Here is a 22443-nt window from a genome sequence, read left to right as displayed (position 1 = left end):
GGACCAAATACTCCCTACACCCTCAAGCAGCCTTCACCTTTAACCACTTACCTGACAACCAGAATAGCTCGATATTTGAAAATTCATAGCAAGCTACTCGTCATCAATATTTGAAAATTCATAGCAAGCTACACAAGTCATCCAGTAGGTGTCCATCGTTCACCAGTATCAGTTAAAAGAAAGGTGGACTCCAACATCCAGAGTGCCTTCTTTAATTCATTTCTGGAATGTGGGTGTTGATAGGATGGACAGGATTGCTTACCCTTAATCACCTGTGAAAAGATAATGGCGAGCTATCTTGAACTGATGCATTCATCAGATAGAGTACTCCCAGAGTTGGGGTAGTGATTTCAAGATTCATTCCCAATGATGAATGATGATATATTTCCTGTCAGAATTATCTGTGATTGGTAAGGAAAGTGTTCCTGTATGTATTATGCCCTTGTCATCCATGGAGGTAGAGTTTCTGGGTCTTATACTTAGTTGTCTCAGTCTTACATCCTGCAGGTTAAGATGGTTCCATGCACCAAACATCACAACCAGGTTGTTATTGGGTAAGTCCACAGATAACATGTGGAAGTCGTTTAAAGGCCAGCTGATCAATGTGTTGGATCAGCATGTTCCAGAATAAAGAGGAATGAGAACAACAAGGATAGGGAACTGTGGATAACCAAGGAGGTTGTAAACTTGGTCAGGAAGAAAAAAGAAGCATATGTCAGCTTGAAGAAAGTGGCATCAGACAGAGCTTATGAGGAATATAAAGCCTAGGAAAGAACTCAAACAGACCGAATCCGGGCCATGAAATATGTCCAAGAAGGAACTGCAGATGCTGGAAAATCGAAGGTAAATAAAAGTGCTGGAGAAACTCAGCGGGTGCGTGTTTATCTTGAAATATCTTTGACGAGACGGATTAAGGAAAATCCCAAGGCTTTTTATACATACGTTTAAAATAAGATCACCAGGGAAACGGTAGGACTGTTCAAAGATAAAGGATGGACTTTCTGCTTGGAGTCGGAGGATGTAGGTGCAGTACTAAATGAGTACTTTGCATCTATACTCACCAAGGAGAAGGACGTTACCTTAGACTTGAGATACAGAACAGGAACCAGCCAATCACCCCGATCATTATCCTGCTACAAGGATAATTTTATTTGGCTACAATTTTAGCCGAAGCCAACTACCTGTACGTCTTTGGACTGTGGGAGGAAACCCACCCCATCACAGAGAGAACGTACAAACTCCATATAGACAGCGCCTATAATTAGGATCAAACCCAGGTCTCTGGCACTGTAAGGCAGCAACTCTACCGCTATGACACTATGCCAAAAAACATTAGGTGAATAAGTAACAAGGACCTGATGGGATATATCCTAGGTTATCGAGGGAGGCAAGAGAGATTGTGGGGACCTTGACGAGGATCTTTGTGTCTTCTCCAGCAACAGATGAGGTACTGCAGGACTGGAGATTGGCCAAAGTGTTCCTTTGTTTAGGAAATGAAGTAGAGAGAAGGCAGAAGCCACGGCCTGCAAGCCTCACATCTGTGATGTCCATTATAACCGAGTAAGGGATTACCATGTAATAGAGTATCATTGCACAAGACATGGAAACAAAGAACTGCAGATGTTGGTTAATGCACAAAGTGCTGGAGTAACTCAGCGGTCAGGCAGCATCTTTGGAAACATGAATAGGTGACATTTCGAGTCAAGTCCCTTCTTCAGACCCTTGGTCTAGACTGGGACTGGAATCCAGATGAGACAACGGCTCCGGCCTGCTGATGTCCGGGGGGATGGGGGAAGATGCGAGGATTTGTGGAGTCATTTGTCATGGACCACAGGTGTGCAGGTAAGGATCGGCGGTGACGGCAGCAAGGCCACAGCCTGGAAGTAGCCGAGGAAACTATGGGCCGGTGGCAGCGGCAATAGGTCCGACCTGGAGGTGGTGCGGGCCCGCGTCGCCAACTTGGCCAGGCAGCGAGGGTCGGTAGGCCCGGCTTGGATGTGGCCAGGGAGGTTGTGTGGGCTGAGGGTGGGGTCAGCAGCTGGGGTGGTTGTCAGTAGAACTGAGCTGGAAGCAGCTGGGGTGGTAGTGCAGTCGATGACAGCTTCAGTGGTCCAAGCCTCAGAGACCAGGGAAACGGTGAACGTTGGCACTGCATCTCCCGGTACCGCTGCGAGTTTTGACTTTGTGGCAGTCAGGTACATGATACAATCAGTGGTGGGTCTCAAACAAAACGCACTCTATCTGTTCTCTCCAGAGAGGCTGCCTGACCTGCTGAGTTACTCCAGCACTTTGTGTCTTTCATCATTACACAAGTATTGATCGAACCAATTGATACTTTATTTATGCTTCAGAACATGAAGCTCTCAATCGTCTCCACATCGGCGCCATCTGACTGCAGCATGTACACCATCTTGATAAAGGGTTCACCCATTCAGGCCCAAACAGATTTTTAACAGTGGGTTTATTCAAATAAAATATCACTGTATACAGGTTATTTTGGTAATTGTTATTACATTTAGCAGACAAGGCTCAGTCACTTTACACATGATAATATTCCTCAACTAAATTTTCTTGCACTTAAATGTTTTGTTATTGATAACATTTTGTGGATTCTAATGTACATCACCAAATTTGACTATGGAGTAAATGAAGTTATAAAGATGCAGATATTTTGGGGGAAGAACATTTTGCTGTACTGAGTAATGGCTACTGTCATTTGATGAATAACAATGTCTGTAGTTACAGTGGAGTTGGAATGTTGTGTGTAGTTGTAAAGCCTGCTAAGATATGAAAGTACAGAAGACATACAGCATCAATTCTCCATAAAGTTTCCACAGATAAGAAATTATAGCTATGAAGGGAGATTTGAGAAAGCAGAGGGATTTCCTCTATAGGGTTAGATTTTAGGTGTTTTCAAAACTGAAGGTTAAAATAAAGTTAAATAATAATTGTCTTATTCAAAAGGACACATAATTCAACCCATACGAAAAGGAAAGGTTGAGAAACAATTCTTAGTGATGAAGAACTCAGTTCATTAATAGATAATGAACTGAGCGATTAAACACTGATTAAAAAAACATATCGAAAGGAAGGTAAGAAGCAAAGAGTGGGATGCGACAATATGGATCATGTGGCACTGCCAATAACTTGATTGGCTAAATGGACTTTTATGATTTAATATATTCTGAAATAGATTCAGAGGCACTAGTAAGATGTGCCACTGTTTGCCTATGTTGAAGTGTTAGAAGTCACATTAAAATAATTTCCAGATTTACATCATAACCATCTTATGTAGCGTAATATCACCGTAGATATTGACATTGGTCACTTGGCTCAACTTATGAGACCGATGTGCGAACTGAGTGAAATGTTGTTTATTCACAGCCACCCTGTATTGATGTGGTTCACCAAGAATCAGTAACTGCAGGATTTAAAAATAAATCAGTTTATTACTTGCAAAAATTATTACACATGTTAAAACCTCCTCAGTAATTAAATGTAATTCTAATGGATAAAAAACAGTGCTGGAGTAACTCAGCGGGTCAGGCAGCATCTGTGGAGGACATGGATAGGTGACGTTATGGGTCATAAGCCTTCTTCAAATATGTTCCCAGCCAAAGCTGCCTAACCTGCTGAGTTACTCCAGCACTTTGTTTTTTTTTAAAAATTACAAACCATTCCTTATGTCACTAATTCTAATGAAGAACAAATTTTCATTTAGATAGCATCGATCACATACTCAGGTCACCCTTTAAAACAGAGCCAATTAATTACTTTGAAATGCTGTCACACTTATGTAAGCAAAATTGTGTTTTTTTCCCCAAAAAATGGTTTAAGGGCCATTTCATAAATAAGTACTTAAGGAACTGCAGATGCTGGAAAATCGAAGGTACACAAAATTGCTGGAAAAACTCAGCAGGTGCAGCAGCATCTATGGAGGGAAGGAAATAGGCAATGTTTCGGGCAGAAACACTTCTTCAGACTGATCAGGGTTTCGGCCCGAAACGTTGCCTATTTCCTTCGCTCCATAGATGCAGCTGCACCTGCTGAGTTTCTCCAGCATTTTTGTGTACCTTCATAAATAAGTACTATTGTTATATTTAATGACACCTAGAAATGGATGAATTAAAATCTGTAAAGACAAAATACGTCAATACCAATTATAAATTTAAAACATTGTTAGTGCATTAGCCTACTTTAATGTTTGCAGCCATTTGGAATAGAAAACAACATTAGCCTCATCTGCAACTTTCTTTTTTTTGCCATCTTGCTTGCATATTTCCCATACAGTCAAGTCAGAGTATCTTCAACAAATGTCTTCCTATCTGTATGTTTCTACCTGCAGAACCCGCCTGGAACTAAACCCTTTTCAATGTGTCCAGGTTCAGCTCCTGAAGGACCATGTTGGGACACTGGAGAAGCAGCTGGACGGCCAAAGGGCCATCCGGGATAACAAGAGTTTCCTGGACAGGACCTACAGTGAGGTTGTCACTCCAAGGATACGCGAAGAACAAAGGTGTGTGACTGAGAGAAAGGGTGGTAACCATGGAGTGCAGGAGACCCAGGTGCCCAATGAAAACAGGTACGTCCTCTTGGGAACTGTCGGGGGAGACGACACTTCCAGTCCAAACAGCGGACACATCGGTGGCTCCAATCCTACAGATGGGACTCGATCAGCGTCGGACAGAGCCACAGTGGTGGATGATTCCACTGTCCGAGGAGCGGACTGGAGATTCTGTGGCGGCAGGCGAGATGCAAGGATGGTCTTTTGCCACCCTGGTGCCAGGGTTCAAGATGCCATGAACCAAATTCAGAACATCCTCGAGAGGGAAGGTGCTCGTGGGCACAAACGACATTGGGAAGAAGAGGAAGGACGTTCTGCAACATTGAAACAGGTGGTGTGGAGTCAATATGGATGGAACTAAGGAATTGTAAGGGTAAAAAGACCCTAATGGGACTTATCTATAGGCCTCCAAACAGTAGCCAGGATATAGGGTGCAAGTTGAATCAGGAATTAAAATTGGCATGTAGTAAAGGTAAAGCTACGGTTGTAATGGGAGATTTCAACATGCAGGTAGCCTGGGTATGTCGTCATATCCGGGTATGTCGGCAAACATGGGTATGTTGCCATATCTGGGAATGTCGCAATATCAGGGAATGTCGTACTGGACCCTAAGAAAGGGAGTTTGTGGAGTGCCTCCGTGATTGATTCGTAGAGCAGCTTGTATTAGAGCCTACCAGGGAGAAGACAATTCTGGATTTAGTGTTATGTAATGAACCGGATTTGATAAAGGAACGTGAGGTTAAGGAGCCATTAGGAGATAGTGACCATAATATGGTCAAGTTTAATCTACAATTGGAGAGGGAGAAGGGTAAATCAGAGGTGTCAGTGTTACAGTTGAATAAAGGGGACTATGGAGCCATGAGGGAAGAGCTGGCCAAAGATGACTGGAAAGATACCCTAGGAGGGATGACAGTGGAACAACAATGGCAGGTATTTCTGGGAATAATACAGAAGGTGCAGGATCCGTTCATTCCAAAGAGTAAGAAAGATTCCAAGGGGAGTAAGGGGCGACCGTGGCTTTCAAGAGGCGTCAGGGACAATATAAAAATAAAAGAGAAGTACAACGTAGCAAAAATGAGCTGGAAGCAAGACGATTGGGTAATGTTTAAGGAGCAACAGAAGATAACTAAAAAGGCAATACGGGGAGAAAAGATGAGGTACGAAGATAAGCGAGCCAAAAATATAAAGGAGGATAGTAAAAGCTTCTTTAGGTATATGAAGAGGAAAAAAATTGTTAAGACTAAAGTTGGACCCTTGAAGACTGGAAAACGTGAATTTATTATGGGGAACAAGGAAATGGCAGGTGAGTTGAACAGGTACTTTGGATCTGTCTTCACTAAGGAGGACACAAACAATCTTCCTGATGAACTAGTGGCCAGAGGATATGGGGTGACGGAGGAACTGAAGGAAATCCACATTTGGCTGGAAATGGTGTTAGGTAAACTGACGGGACTGAAGGCTGATAAATCCCCAGGGCCTGATGGTCTGCATCCCAGGGTACTTAAGGAAGTGGCTCTAGAAATCGTGAATGCATTGGTGATAATTTTCCATTGTTCTATCGATTCAGGATCAGTTCCTGTGGATTGGAGGGTAGCTAATGTTACCCCACTTTTTAAGAAAGGCGGGAGAGAGAAAACAGGGAATTATAGACCAGTTAGCCTGACATCGGTGGTGGGGAAGATGCTGGAGTCAATTATAAAAGAAGAAAGCGGCACATTTGGATAGCAGTAACAGGATCGTTCCGAGTCAGCATGGATTTACGAAGGGGAAATTATACTTGACTAATCTTCTTGAATTTTTTGAGGATATAACTAGGAAAATGGATATGGGAGAGCCAGTGGATGTAGTGTACCTGGACTTTCAGAAAGCATTTGATAAGGTCCCACATAGGAAATTAGTGGGCAAAATTAGGGCACATGGTATTGGGGGTAGAGTGCTGACATGGAGAGAAGTGGTTGGCAGACAGGAAACAAAGAGTGGGATTAACGGGTCCCTTTCAGAATGGCAGGCAGTGACTAGTGGGGTACTGCAAGGCTCGGTGCTGGGACCGCAGCTATTTACAATATACATCAATGATTTAGATGAAGGGATTCAAAGTAACATTAACAAATTTGCAGATGATACAAAGCTGGGTAGCAGTGTGAACTGTGAGGAGGATGCTATGAGAATGCAGGGTGACTTTGACAGATTGGGTGGGTGGGCAGATGCATGGCAGATGCAGTTTAATGTGGATAAATGTGAGGTTATCCACTTTGGTAGCAAAAAAAGTAAGGCAGATTACTATCTAAATGGTGTCAAGTTGGGAAAAGGAGAAGTATAACAGGATCTGGGGATGCTTGTTCGTCAGTCAATGAAAGTAAGCATACAGGTACAGCAGGCAGTGAAGAAAACGAATGGCATGTTGACCTTCTTAACGAGAGGAGTTGAGTATAGGAACAAGGAGGCCCTTCTGCAGTTGTATAGGGCCCTAGTGAGACAACACCTAGGGTATTATGTGCAGTTTTGGTCCCCTAATTTGAGGAAGGACATTATTACTATTGAGGGAGTGCAGCGTAGGTTTACAAGGTTAATCCCCAGGATGGCGGGACTGTCATATGGAGCGGCTGGGCTTGTATACTCTGGTGTTTAGAAGGATGAGAGGATATCTTATTGAAACATATAAGATTATTAAGGGTTTAGACACGCTAGAGGCAGGAAACATGTTCCCAATGCTGGGGGATTCCAGAACCAGGAGCCACAGTTTAGGAATAAGGGGTAAGCCATTTAGAATGGAGACGAGGAAACACTTTTCCACACAGAGAGTTGTGAGTCTGCGGAATTCTCTGCCTCAGTTGGAGGCCGGTTCTCTGGATACTTTCAAGAGAGAGCTAGATAGAGCTCTTAAAGGTAGCGGAGTCAGGGGATATGGGGAGAAGGCAGGAACGGGGTACTGATTGGGTGTGATCAACCATGATCACATTGAATGGCGGTGCTGGCTCCTCCTGCACTTATTGTCTATTGTATTCATTTTGGACCCTAGTAACATTACTCAGTAACCTAGAAATCATTTCCATGCATATACTGGTAAAGTGTGTTCTTTCTCCAGCACATTTTTCAATTCACTCCCCTTTGCCATGCCCCTTTACTGTTGTGTGGATGAACACAACTAAGAAATTTAACTGGAAATTGGTGAAGCTAACAAATATTCCAAAGTTCCAAATTATATCTTCTGTACTGTCATTAGTTTGATTTTTGAACTGCTTTCCCAATATCCATTCCTCATCACACAACCACACATACATTTGCAAAGTAATCCGGAGGAGACACCCAAGACGATACACCCTCCCACAACCCACACTTTCAATCTTAACCTTAATATTTATTGTCCATCCTAATTCTGCATTAAAACTGATCCTAAGCTTCAAATGCAGTGGTTTAACATGACCGAGTGATTTGCGAAAGCCAATCAGAAGTTAAGCATCAAACAAACAGAGCAAGAAGATATTTCAACAGGCACTTGAATAGTCAAGGTATAGAAGGATACAGATCTATTACTGGCAAATGGAATTGGTGTTCATGACAAAAAGCTCAACGTGGATATGGATGGAATGGCACATAGTTCATGAGATTGTTGGAGCTTGATGCATCCAAAAGTGGGAATCTATCTTCTCTGAGCAAGAGGTGATTGCAGTGATAGGCTTTGTTAACATCCTAGGCAGAAATCTGGTTTAACTTTATGGGAACGCTTCATTAGTACAAAATGGAGATCAATCAGGTGCAAGCGTGCACTAACTTTGGCATATGATAGAGTAAGTCAAGGATCTAGTATATGGTAGCTCCAAGTTTTTGTCAACATTGCCTATTTGTCAAGATTTTGACCAACGTTTTGATTTCACCTAATTAATGTGAGATCTCTGCGCGATGCTGCAAAATTGAATGGACACCCAAAAATGGGTGGGATCGCGATGTACTATTATTCAATGCCCATTCAGTGTCAGACAGGTATCATGCCACACTTATGAAACCAAATACAACAACATGGATCTGCACATTGAAATAAATATGCAAGATGCTTCATAGGAGCAAAATCAAAATACTGAGCTACGCAAGGAGATATTTAAGGTAATCTAAAGAATGTTTAGAGTATTTAAAGTAGAAGTGAAGCTGTTTAGTAGTGGAATTCAGCTATGAAGAGCTCTGAAACTTGAGGCTGAATGGAAGACCAATTTAAAATTAGTGCTCAAAAGGCCCAAATTGTAGGACTGCAAATAACCTTGAAGGCTGCATAACTGGAGGAAATTTGAGTTATGGAAGGATTTAAAAATAAGGACTACAGCTTCATAATTAAGGTGTTCCTTAATCTGGAATCAGTATAGATCTCCATAGGCAGGAGATTTGGGTGCATGATGCAGGTTAGGGAGTGGACAGCAAAGTATCAAAGGAGACATAAGGAACTGCAGATGCTGCAATCTTGAGCGAAAATAAAGTGCTGGAGGAACTCAGCAGGTCAGGCAGCATCTGTGGAGGGTATCGATATGCAATGTTTTGGGTGGAGATGGTTCTTCAGACTGATTGCAGTTGGGGGGGATGATAGCTGGAAAAGAGATGAGGGTGGGTCAAAGCCTGGCAAGTGATCGGTGGATACAGTTGCGGGCTGTGATTGGCAGATTGGTGCAGTACATGACAAAAGCTGATGATGAAAAGGGTGTCAGATAAGAGCAGTGAAATGTAAAGCCTGAGGGAGAGGGACAGAGTGGAAGGAGACTGTGTGGAGGGCAGTGGATAGTAGGACATCACCATCATAGAAACAGAAAATAGGTGCAGGAGTAGGCCATTCGGCCCTTCGAGCCTGCACCGCCATTCAATATGATCATGGCTGATCATCCAACTCAGTATCCTGTACCTGCTTTCTATCCATACCCCCTGATCCCTTTAGTCACAAGGGCCACACCTAACTCCCTCTTAAATATAGCCAATGAACTGGCCTCAACTACATTCTGTGGCAGAGAATTCCAGAGATTCAACACTCTCTGTGTGAAAAATGTTTTCCTCATCTCGGTTCTAAAAGATTTCCCCTTGTTCTGGACTTCCACAACACCGGGAATAATCTTCCTGCGTCTAGCCTGTCCAACCCCTTAAGAACTTTGTATCAGAAGACATATTTGCAGGGGACAGAAAATGGGAGGCCAGCCAGGAAAATAAATGGAATGATTAAACTGAACAGTGACAAGGCTTTTAGACTTCATGTAGGTTACTTTACAACCCATTGTGCTTGTTCTGCTTGTCTCTAAATGCCCAGCAATTGCATGACAGCATTGCATCCAGTTGAAGATGATGAAATGGACTAAAAGCATCAGTGATTGCCTTTAAACATTTCCAGATGATAAAGCTGTGTCTGCCCCTGAAGAGCAAAACATTTGCGAATTCCTAGCCAATGTTATTGTTATTGGCATCTGAGGTTGATGTTGTGACAGCAGCTTTCACTGATTAATGTTGCTTGAATGCAGCCTTCTTAACTAGTTATCACTGATGCTGAGATTGAAATATTGCTCCACCTTTCCAAAAACCTTTCCTCTATCTTCCAGTAGCCTGCCTTATCATGAGCAGCCTCCATTCATTTGTTTCAGCTTGTTGTATTAAAAAGCAATGGACTCCTAATGTAGTTATTCCAGAGGCAACTGTTGTGCAAAACCCCTACAGTCGGCAAAAGAAAAACAGTTCTCATCTGTGCCACCACTTCTTGCAAATCTACTTATCTTGCTTAACTCTGGACTGCAACAACAATGAGCAGAATTGCAGCAGCAATCAGAATAAATCAGCAACTAATCTCGAGTTGAAGGTCCGTTGATCTACCAAGGGTGGGATAAGGCCTTCATGCTGTTTAGCACATGTTCAGCTCTGTTGTATCAACAGGATTTCAGCGAGATCAGGCTGCTTCAAAATGTTTGCTCTAATATTAAATTAGCATTTCTTGCTCATGTCGCAATGTATCTGTTCTACATTTTTCTGGCAGATGTTAAGTACAAGTACACTCTCCCTTTTACATCCAAAAAAGCTTTAACCTCACTTTTTAAAAAGGGAGGGAGAGAGAGAGGGGGAATTACAGACCAGTTAGTCTAACATCGGTAGTGGGGAAACTGTTAGAGTCAGTTATTAAAGATGGGTTAGCAGCACATTTGGAAAGTGGTGAAATCATTGGACAAAGTCAGCATGGATTTATGAAAGGTAAATCAGGTCTGACGAATCTTATAGAATTTTTTGAGGATGAAACTAGTAGAGTGGATAAGGGAGAACTAGTGAATGTGTTATATCTGGACTTTCAGAAGGCTTTCGACAAGGTCCCACATAAGAGATTAGTATACAAACTTAAAGCACACGGTATTGAGGGTTCAGTATTGATGTGGATAGAGAACTGGCTGGCAGACAGGAAGCAAACAGTGGGAGTAAACGGGTTCTTTTCACAATGGCAGGCAGTGACTAGTGGGGTACCGCAAGACTCAGTGCTGGGACCCCAGCTATTTACAATATATATTAATGATTTGGACGAGGGAATTGAAGGCAACATCTCCAAGTTTGCAGATGACACGAAGCTGGGGGGCAGTGTTAGCTGTGAGGAGGATGCTAGGAGGCTGTAAGGTGACTTGGATAGGCTGGGTGAGTGGGAAAATGCATGGAAGATGCAGTATAATGTGGATAAATGTGAGGTTATCCACTTTGGTGGCAAAAACAAGAAAGACTATTATCTGAATGGTGGCCGATTAGGAAAAGGGGAGATGCAACGAGACCTGGGTGTCTTGGTACACCAGTCATTGAAAGTAGGCATGCAGGTGCAGATGGCAGTGAAGAAAGCGAATGGTATGTTAGCATTCATAGCAAAAGGATTTGAGTATAGGAGCAGGGAGGTTCTACTGCAGTTGTACAGGGTCTTGGTGAGACCACACCTGGAGTATTGCGTACAGTTCTGGTCTCCTAATCTGAGGAAAGACATTCTTGCCATAGAGGGAGTACAGAGAAGGTTCACCAGACTGATTCCTAGGATGTCAAGACTTTCATATGAAGAAAGACTGGATAGACTCGGCTTGTACTCGCTAGAATTTAGAAGATTGAGGTGGGATCTTATAGAAACATACAAAATTCTTAAGGGGTTGGACAGGCTAGTGCAGGAAGATTGTTCCCGATGTTGGGGAAGTCCAGAACAAGGGGCCAAAGTTTAAGGATAAAGGGGAAATCTTTTAGGACCGAGATGAGAAAAACATTTTTCACACAGAGTGGTGAATCTCTGGAATTCTCTGCCACAGAAGGTAGTTGAGGCCAGTCCATTGGCTATATTTAAGAGGGAGTTAGATGTGGCCTTTGTGGCTAAAGGTATCAGGGGGTATGGAGAGAAGGCAAGTACAGGATACTGAGTTGGATGATCAGCCATGATCATATTGAATGGCGGTGCAGGCTCGAAGGGCCGAATGGCTTACTCCTGCACCTATTTTCTATGTTTCTATACCAATATATAAAAAAAATTTGGACAAGTACATAGATAAGAAGGATTTAGAGGAATATGGAATAGAAACGGGCACATGGAACTAGTTTAAGTGGGCATGGCACCTAGGTTAGCATGGACAAGTTGAGACGAAAGGCCTATTTCCATGTTGTACTACTCCGTTACTCCAAATGCCTGATCATCAGAGATATTTAGCGACGCTGATAAGTCTTTCTACAGCAATGAGCTATTAGAATGCCATCAGAGCAGAATGGGGGTGTGTGGTGTGTTTGCAAAACTGAGACATTATCACAGCTCATTAAGACTCGCTTCACCATACAGGTCTCCCAAGAAACTACAGAGAACATATGATACAGCTGTGATAAAAAAAATTGCATTAAACAGTTGATAAATATATTAAAGTTTCATTGAAGTATCAAATATATACCAAAAAATATAGCAATTATGCATCGACCCAGGAAAGTGATGACCAATTTTGCCCAGGATGACATGGACCCTTGAGCCTGGAACTTTACATGTTTCAAGCATCACATGATTTGAACTATTTTTTTTAATTAGTTAAAAAATATATATATATTTAACATTAAACCAGGTATCCTTATTTTGGACAGATATAAAAATGTATGGCAACTCATTAAAGAGGTAAATACATGCAAACATTGTACTTACCTCAAATTTTTCTCCTTTCTTGAATGGAAAGTTTGGTATAGCCCTTTCTTCTGACCCCCAAACATTATTGAATTTGCTATTTCGGACAATAGCTTGCTGATAGCCATCCTCCTTAAAACGAACATTAAAATGAAAAGCAGTATCATGGCCGGCGCAGACATCGATGGCAAACCTGTGAAAATAAAATGCAAGTAAAATGTTGTTTTGTTATTCCATTGAATGCGCACCAGCAAACAAGCCATTTAACTTAAGAGGTGCGTTGCATAACTTCAAAAGAAGGTCAGTTACAAAAATGGGTGGAGAAATGGCAGATGGAATTTTATCCAACCAAGTCCGAGGTGTTGCACTTTGGGAGGTCAAATGTAAGAGGTAAAATATACAATGACATGACCCTCAACAGCATTAATGTACAGCGGGATCATAGGGTCCAAGTCAATAGCTCCCTGAAAGTAGCAACACAAGTAGATAATTTGGTAAATGAGGCATACGGTATGCTTACCTCCATAGGTTGGAGCATTGAGTGTAAGAGTCAGAATTCAGCTTTATAGGTTATTGGCCACATTTGGAACATTGTCTGCAGTTCTGGTAATCTCATTACTGGAAGAATATGTAGGCTTTGGAAAGAGTGCAGAAGTGGTTTACCAGAGTGTTTTTGCCTGGGTCAGGAGTTATTAGCTACAGAGAGAGGTTGGACAGACTTAGATTTTTTTCTCTGGAACGCCGAAGGTTGCGAGGAGACTTGATACAAGCATAAAATAAAAAAAATTGTGAGCGATAGGGTAGACAGTCAAAACCTTTTTCCAGTTTGGAAAAACTAAATACTAGCAGGCCTAGTTTTAAGGTGAGAGGGGAAATGTTTAAAGAAAACGCGCAGGGCAACTTTTTAAAAAAGGGTGCCTGGAACCGGCTGCCTGGGTTGGTGGTTGAGGCAGATACGATAGTGGTATTTAGCAGACTTTTGGATAGGCAAATGGATATGCAGGGAACGGAGGAATATGGATTATGCGCAGATAGTTAAAAGATGGTCTTGTTCCACACAGACATGGTAGGCCGAAGGGCCTGTTCTTGTGCTCCACGGTTCTATGTTGGCGACAATTTGGTCCATCAAATTCATGTTGGCTCTCAGAAAATACCATTAATATACTTCCCTTATTTATTTCCCCGCAATCTGTCCTGTCTCGTATAATTTCTCCCCCACCATAATGCTCGTACCACCCATTGGCACATTGTAATGTACAGTAGTCAATTAATTTATCATCACATGTTTGTAATCAGGAGGAAACAAGATTAGTGGGGAAAAACACGCATGGTGACAGGGAGAACATGCAAACTCCACACTAACAGCCTATAGTAGGATCAAACACAGGTCACTAAAGCTCTGTGCTAGCCATTGTCACATACATGCATCAGGAGACAAAGTGGGTCACTCAAACCCTCAAACCCGTTCCACTATTGAATGGGATCATGGCTCATCTGATTGTGGTCTTAACTGTGGTATCTCAGATCTTTGACAAGGGCCATCATGGTAAACTAACCCAGAAGGTTAGCTTAGTTTAGTTTAGAGATAGTGCGGAAACAGGCCTTTCAGTTCACAATGTCTGCCCCGACCAGCGATCCCATATTAACACTATCCGATACACACTAGGGACAATTTACAATTTTACCAAGCCAATTAGTTATACAAACCAGCACGTTTTTGAAGTTAGGTAAGTAAACATAGACTCTAGCACTTTAGTGGATACAAAATTGGCTTGGTGGTAAGAGGCAGAAGGTAGAAGTGGATGCCTGTAACCAGTGGTGTGTTGCAAGGATCAGTGCTAGGTCCCCTGTTTGTCATATCTATTAACACTTTGGATGAGAATGATTGGCAAGTTTTCAGATGACATCAAAATTAGTGTAATAGTTTGTGAAGCAACTTGGTCCTGCCAATATATAGGAGTCCACACCTGGAACAGTGGATACAGTAGATGAGGTTGGAGGAGGTCCAAGTCGTGGGAAGCGGCATAGGGACAGGTGTTGCATCTCCTGCGTTTGCTCGAGAAGGTACCTGGCGAGGGGGTGCTCTAGGTGGGAAGGGATGAGTAAACTAGGGAGTTGCGGAGGGAACGGTCACTGCGGAAAATGGAAATGGGAAGATGTGGCTAATGGTGGGATCCCGTTGGAGGTGGCAAAAATATTGGAATTATATGTTGTATGCAGATAGGGTGAAATATGAAGACTCGGGGGACTCTGTCCCTGATGATTGGGGGGTGGGAGAGCAAGAGCGAAGCAGTGAGGTACCGAGGAGACAAGTGTGAGGGTCTCATCTATGATAAAAAGAGGGGAACCCCCGTTCGCTAATGAATCTCGGCTGGAACACCTCATCTTGGGCACAGGTGGAGGAATTGGGAGTAGGGATTAGAGTCTTTGCAGGAGGTAGGGTGGGAAGAAGCGTAGCCCAGATAGTTGTGGGAGTCAGTAGGTTTATAATGAAAGGTACACAAAAGGCTGGAGAAACTCAGCGGGTACAGCAGCATCTATGGAGCGAAGGAAATAGGCAACGTTTCGGGCCGCAACCCTTCTTCAGACTGATGGGGGTTGGGGGGGGAGAGAAGGAAGGAAAAGGGGAGGAGGAGGAGCCCGAGGGGCGGGGGGGGGGGGGGGTTTGGGAGGAGACAGCTCGAGGGTTAAGGAAGGGGATGAGACAGCAAGGGCTAGCAAAATTGGGAGAATTCAATGTTAATGCCATCCCCAGGCAGAATATGAGGTGCTGTTCCTCCAATTTCCGGTGTTGATCACTCTGGCAATGGAGGAGACCCAGGACAGAGAGGTCGGATTGGGAATGGGAGGGGGAGTTGAAATGCTGAGCCACCGGGAGTTCAGGTAGGTTATTGCGGACTGAGCGGAGGTGTTCAGCGAAACGATCGCCCAACCTCCACTTAGTCTCCCCGATGTAAATCAGCTGAATCTAGTGCAGCGGATGCAGTAGATGAGGTTGGAGGAGATACAGGTGAACCTTTGTCGCACCTGTAACGACTGCTTGGGTCCTTGAGTCGAGGTGGGAGGTGAAGGGACAGGTGTTGCATTTCTTGCGGTTGCAATGGAAAGTGCCCGGGGAGGGAAGGGAAGGGGGTGGTACGGGAGAGAAGGGAAGAATTGACAAGGGAGTTGCGGAGGGAGCGGTCTTTGCGGAAGGCAGACAAAGAGGGGGGATGGGAAGATGTGGCGAGTGGTGGGGTCACGTTGGAGGTGGCGGAGGATTATGTGTTGTATTTGCCGGCTGGTGGGGTGAAAGGTGAGGACTAGGGGGACTCTGCCCTTGTTGCGAGTGCGGGGATGGGGAGAGAGAGCAGTGTTGCGGGGTATGGATGAGACCCTGGTGCGAGCCTCATCTATGGTGGCGGAGGGGAATCCCCGTTCCCTGAAGAACGAGGACATTTCCGATGCCCTGGTGTGGAACGTCGCATCCTGGGAGCAGATGCGGCGTAGGCGGAGGAGTTGGAAGTAGGGGACGGAGTCTTTACAGGGGGCAGGGTGGGAAGACGTGTAGTCCAGATATGAATGGACGTCAGTCACTATTCTATCTTTTATGATGGAGATCAAGAAAGGGGAGGGAGGTGTCGGTGTAGGATGGAAATTCAATCTCCATGTTTGGGCAAGGTGCCTTGTACACGAGTTGCAGTGCTATTTGTCCCAATAAACAGAAAAAACAATGACAAATATTCATACAGAAGGTGTAAGCATCACATCTTCTATTAAATACATTTTCAAATCACTGTAAACCATAAAACTTACTTGTCAACATTCGGTTTGATAGACGCCTCAATTGTCAACATTTTCATTGGAGGCCAACCTCCTTGGATCGGAAAATTGAACGGCAGAGTCTGCAAATTCAAAATGAAAACAAAATCTATCCATCTGGAATAAAAAAGTTGCAAAACCTCCATGAAACACTTTTGAATAATGAAAATTGCTATATGTTTCATAGTTGTAAAACTATGAGAAGCCCAGTGAAAATAATCCCAGTTCCTAAAAGACTGATGAAGTCCCAAAAAGAGTTGACCAATCTTTCTCCAGGTAGGTGATTCCTGGTGCTCGTCTTTGGTTGCATTAACCTTTAGCAGTTGCAGAGCACACAAGGATCTGCTAGTGGTTGCTGCTTCAGTCTTTCCATAAGGTGGAGCAGGGCACAGCATAGAAACGTACAAAATTCTTAAGGGGTTGGACAGGCTAGATGCAGGAAGATTATTCCCCATGGTGGGGAAGTCCAGAACTAGGGGTCACAGTTTCACAAATTTGCAGATACACACCGGCTCCCACTCCCTGAATTTCCAATAGGATCATACAGCTAAGCCAAATATAATTTGTGTTTAAATAATTTAAAATACATATTCATGAAAAATCAGTGTTGTAGACATGTTCGATCTTAGCAACAATATTACTTTGGCTTCGGTAAAATTGTTCCTAATGTGTAGGGAGTGGATGAGAAAGTGGGATAACATAGAACTTATGTGAAGGGTGGGCATGGACTAGGTAGCTAAAGGGCTCTTTTTCACAGTGTATCTCAAAATTAAATAAGGTTTGGAATTTCAAAGATTAACACTTACCAAAGCTCTAGGAGTAGGCCCAGGAGGTCCCGGTTGCCCAGGTGGTCCCTGCTGCCCCGGTTGCCCAGCCCAGGGTCCTGGTTTTCCAGGTTGCCCAGGCCAGGGTCCTGGTTGCCCCGGTTGCGCAGCCCAGGGTCCTGGTTGCCCAGGCCAGGGTCCTTGCTGCCCAGGTTGCCCAGGCCAGGGTCCTTGCTGCCCAGGTTGCCCAGGCCAGGGTCCTTGCGGCCCAGGTTGCCCAGGCCAGGGTCCTTGCTGCCCAGGTTGCCCAGGCCAGTGTCCCGGTTGTCCAGGTTGCCCAGATAAGGGTCCCGGCTGTCCTTGATTCAATTTGGTACCACTTGCAAAATCATCGCCAAATGCATCTTCCAACTAAAGAGATAAAATATTTTTTCCAAAATATACTTAATAAAAGATAAAAGCACTAAACTATTTTAACGTTTTTGTTGTGGACTAAAAATAGTAAGGTTTAATCAATAATATTTGAGAAAATCAATAGACGCAGAGAAAGGCAGAAGAGGGCATTCGAATAAAAAATTTGGCTTGTAATAATAGATATGCCCAATGTAAACTCCGAGCACCTCACACAGACCTGGACTGTTTTGTGAGGAACTAGATAATCACACTTGGACAATAAATAGTCTAATAACGTCATCCTAGGCCAAGATGATACAAAATATGGGTCCGAATTAGTTTCCACAATTGCTGTGGCAACGAGAACACGCAGACTGAGCATGCACCAAATCAGAGTTTGCTCAATGTATGTATTAATTGTGTTCTTAATTTTAACAACTTAATATTGTGGATATGAGTGTATCAAGAGCAGGACAATCCCTGGGTTGAACCTGCTCGAACGCACAATTTCAAATGCTCCATTGAGTTACTGACAGGTGGCCTGCACAGTCAGCAAAGCTGATCCACTATTAAGAAATAGCGCAACTGCCCTTCTCAGGAAGCACAGCACAAGAGCACTCTGCTCACATCCTCAAATCTTCCCTCTCATTCACTAACCCCATGCAGCATTGTTCTTACTCTCCATTGGTAAGCAAGCATCCATTGATTTCAGGAGAAATAGAATTTTCCTTTCAGAGGCAAAATATGACATGAAGGGAAGAGCTCCATTAGTCACCAATGAACTTTGAAGGAACCCAAAAATGTTCCACACGTGAAAGATCGGCATTTAAAGTATATGCTAAATATGCATGAGAAAGTTAAAGAGAATACACGCATGCAAATATGGATGATGCTATGGCGCATCTGTTAAGCACATTTTCTCATTTTCATAAAATAATATTGAAGCAATAAGAGAAAAATCATGTAAAGACCCTGCAAAAACTCAGTCAATCAAACCAGATTCCAACAAAAAGGTCACCACACTCTCTATGCCCAATGTGTACTGTCCCAACATGGGCAATACTCATTGTGAGGCACAAATGTGTGGCAGATTACTCACATAAATGTATTTAAATTAAATCATTGATTAATAATATATTGGTATAACTCTGCTATAACACAATCTACATAATATCATTGTCAGAATACATGGATATGTTTGAACAGTATTGGTAAACGTTCAAAGAACAGAGTTTTTCCATACTCACTGATAATTCATCCTGAAAACCAAGAGATATGTTTAAATTAGTATTTTCAACCAAGGACCAACTTGAGAAATAGCAATTGATCTTTCGGAGGCTAATTGTGAGGAGAGGAGAAGGGAAGAACTCCATGAGTGACCAATGGACTTTGAAGCACCACACACTACATGCCCAATGGACTTTGAAGCACCACACATTACATGCATAATGTGTACTGTCCCAACATGGGCAATACTCACTGTGAAGCACTAATGCGTGGCAGATTGGTTACTCATAGAAGTTAACTTAAATTAGTGATTAACAGTGATTAGTAATATTCTATGTGCTATAACATAATCTACATAATATGATTGTTAGAATACATGAATACGTTTAATTATTTATTGGTAAAAGTTCAATGAACTGAGGGTTTTTCATACTCACCGAAAATGTAGCCTGAAATTAAATAAAGAAATGTGTTTAAATTATTTTTTCCAATCAAGGAACAATTTGATATTAAATACGAGCTTTTGGAAGGGAATTGTTTAATTCAGCTGCCTCGAGGAAGGGGAGGATAGACATGTCATACTGGAACTTAATCAGCTATTGTTCATTTATTTAATAGGTAGAACACCAAAGTTTAGAATCGGAGGAGGAAGAACAAGACCAATAATTGCTGTAGGCACGCGAGTGTGCTTTTGAGAGCGTGAGATTGATTTTAATAATATCAACATGAAGTGATGGGCTTTATTTTATGTCATAATAAGATTTAGTTAGGCAAATCTGTCTATATATTTGCAAATCTTAAACATTTGTGGATCACATACCTTTCATGGGTGTGTGACTAACAACACTGATTAAGCTTCGCATACCTGTAAAACTACATTACACCAGATTTTGTTTTCAACTGTAAAGGTAAATCTTAATAGCCACAATGTATCATAACAGAAGATCTATGTAGCAACGGAAACCGGTTATCTACAAAATACAACAAATTTACTTCAAATTAAGACATTTCAAACATGCGCGCCCTTTCCACACCCTGCATAATTAGAAGATGGCTTCAGCATTAACTCAATGTGATGTTAGGAAGATTTAGGTGCGGAATGATCCGTTGGTGGCATTTGTTTTGTAACACTATTGATTTTAGTGCTGCTTTTGCAGGGAAGAAGGGGTGGGAATACGGTAGGGAAAAGGACAGGCGGGAGAAGGAGACATGGAGAACTGATCTTGGAATCTTGAGCAAACCACAATGTACTGGAAGAACTGGCGAAGTTGTTTCAGGTTGGGACACTTCAGGTTGATTGACGTCGAGAGGGAGCTGGGTAGGCGATGACAACAGTAGGGGTGAAGAAGTACTGGTGGGCTCAGGGAGGAGGGAGCATGGAATGTTACAGGGAGGAGAAGTATGTGGGAGAGTAGGGCTATGAAGGGAGCAGTTAAGGGTGGGGTGGGCGGTATGTTGTGGAACTGGATGGGACATTGCCAGATCTAGCCAGACCAGGAGTTAAGATCGCGTTCAACTGGCCCATAAAGTTCTGATACGTCTTACCATGGTCCTGCCGATGCAGTCGTATAGGATAAAACCTGCAGTTAGAAAAGGGAACGATTAAGCAGTGCCGGCGAGGTGGTGATTAGAAAGTGAGAGCAAAGCTTTTGCAGCATAGAAGCCGGGGAGATCCCAACCGAGCCCGGGCCAATACTTCCGGAAACCACCGGCCCGATACATATTCATTCCCTGCCCAGCCTCAACTTTAACCAACCCCTCATTTCCCCCAAAAATCCCAGCTCAGGACACAAAGTATTGACTACTTTCCCACCCCTCAAAAAAAGTCACAATACCTGGCCTGAGTCCTGTCTCAAAACTTACGAATTGGATGCAAACTCACTTCCAGCAGCTTTTAAGACTTCAGCAACGCCCTGTAACAGTCATCACGTCGCCTCTCCCAACACATGATGAGGGTGGAGTCCCAGAGCCGTTCAGACATGCCCCTGTTTAAACAATGAAGATAGACATTAGATGCTGGAGGGAAAGATATAGGTTATTAGTATATAAGTTATAATGTTATTTGATCCACACTCCATACCAGTTGGTGGCGGTAATGCACTAAAAAGTTGTTTGCCAACCGCCAAAACAAAAAAACTACATAGAAAATGCTGGAGTAACTCAGCGGGACAGCGGTGGGAATACCGATTGGAAAGAGGGGAAAAGACATGCGTGGTGAAGGAGACATGAAGAATTGATCTGGGAAAGAAGGAATGGGAGATGTTTCGGGTCGAGACCCTTCTTCAAAGCCCAAAGAAGAGCCTCGAGCCGAAACGTCACCCATTCCTTCTTTCCAGAGATGTTGCATGTCCCGCTGAGTTGCTCCAACATTTTATGTCTATCTTCAATGTAAACTAGCACCTGCAGTTCCTTCCTACCTATTTTATTAATCTCAGTTTAACCGGTTTTGCATGATAGAACTGGAAATTAAAATGTAAGACTTGCGTCTGGTTGGGAAGTAAATTGGCAACTGGAAAATATCTGATTGTAGGTTAGAATAGTACAGGGTAATACGTGGGTGAAAGGAATTGGGCCGAGAGCTGTTGTGTATTTATAGCCTTTTGTACATCACCCGTGACTTTAGAGTGCTCTATGACCAATGGAGCATTTTAAATAAAACGGAATAGTGAGAGAAACGGCAGCTTTAGGAGAGAAACAGACAACAAGATCACCCTGGAGAAAGTACAACGCGGAGCAGCCCGCTTTGTATGTAATGACTACAAGTGCAAATCAAGGGTGAATAATATGCTGATTTCTCTCGGATGGGATACCCTAGAGCTCCGCAGAATCGGGCTGAGACATTGCAATTTACAAGGAGATTCACAAAATCACAAATCTTCCGTCATCCACGAGCTCCAACTGCCATGAAACAAGATAAAATAATGGTCCCTGCATCATCAACTCGCTAAATTTCAATAAACTTTGCTACCAATATTCCCTTTACTCAAGGACGATAAGGGAATGGAATAGGTTACCACCCAACACACGTGCTGCTCCCGATGTTAAGTCATTTAAAAAGAGGATTGAGCAACTAGAACTCCTCAACTTGGTCAAAAAGGCCCACTTCAAAATGTAATCGCTACTCTACTCACTCCGACATGCGCGAGATAACCACTTATGAGGTGTTTGTGCAGTAATCAACCAGAACCAGAACCAGACAACCTTTCAGGTAGCCAACATCTTGAAAATTATGTTTAGATGTGAATTGAATTGTGGGACAGGTTTAGGGGGTTGTTGTGCTGGTGAGCACATAACCCAAGGTTATTTTTTCTCTCATGTTCTGGTCGTTTCTCGTGTTGCTGGTTGCCTGAGCATTAAAATCAGTACCATTCCTCCACTTATTGCTCCTGGATTCTCTCATCTCAATTTTTCTTCACATGGACAATTTACAGTAGGCCCATTCTTAGTCACATGTGTGACCAAAAATATGAAAAATTATGGAATACATATTTTCTAATTCTGAAAGCTTTACAGGTATATTGCTTTGTACTGTATACATGATTAATATTTTTTTCGAAATTTATCATTAAGGT

At 42.9% G+C, this 22443-nt stretch overlaps 1 protein-coding gene across 1 annotated transcript; it reads right to left on the bottom strand.

Moving 5' to 3' along the window:
- Positions 1-2444: 2444 nt before the first annotated feature.
- LOC129700183 (galectin-3-like) lies at positions 2445-20451 on the bottom strand. The gene is made up of 7 exons (XM_055640453.1): positions 20417-20451; positions 19309-19320; positions 18892-18903; positions 17294-17662; positions 16482-16570; positions 12708-12879; positions 2445-3421 (listed from the first exon to the last, which is right to left on the bottom strand). The coding sequence occupies exons 1-7, from the start codon at positions 20417-20419 to the stop codon at positions 3272-3274; spliced, it is 807 nt and encodes a 268-aa protein (XP_055496428.1). The 5' UTR covers positions 20420-20451; the 3' UTR covers positions 2445-3271.
- Positions 20452-22443: the final 1992 nt, after the last annotated feature.

The sequence above is a fragment of the Leucoraja erinacea genome, chromosome 9 (assembly GCF_028641065.1).
Source record: "Leucoraja erinacea ecotype New England chromosome 9, Leri_hhj_1, whole genome shotgun sequence".
NCBI lineage: Eukaryota > Metazoa > Chordata > Chondrichthyes > Rajiformes > Rajidae > Leucoraja > Leucoraja erinaceus.
Note: the sequence above shows the minus strand (reverse complement) of the source record. Positions and strands in the feature narration are given on the sequence as shown.

Excerpts from the sequence above, each read along its gene's own strand:
- LOC129700183 (XM_055640453.1), bottom strand. Across the intron at positions 12,880-16,481 it reads ATCAAACCGAATGTTGACAA|GTTTGCCATCGATGTCTGCG; the intron begins GTAAGTTTTATG and ends TTATTTTCACAG. Across the intron at positions 3,422-12,707 it reads AGAAAGGAGAAAAATTTGAG|TTACTGATTCTTGGTGAACC; the intron begins GTAAGTACAATG and ends TAAATCCTGCAG.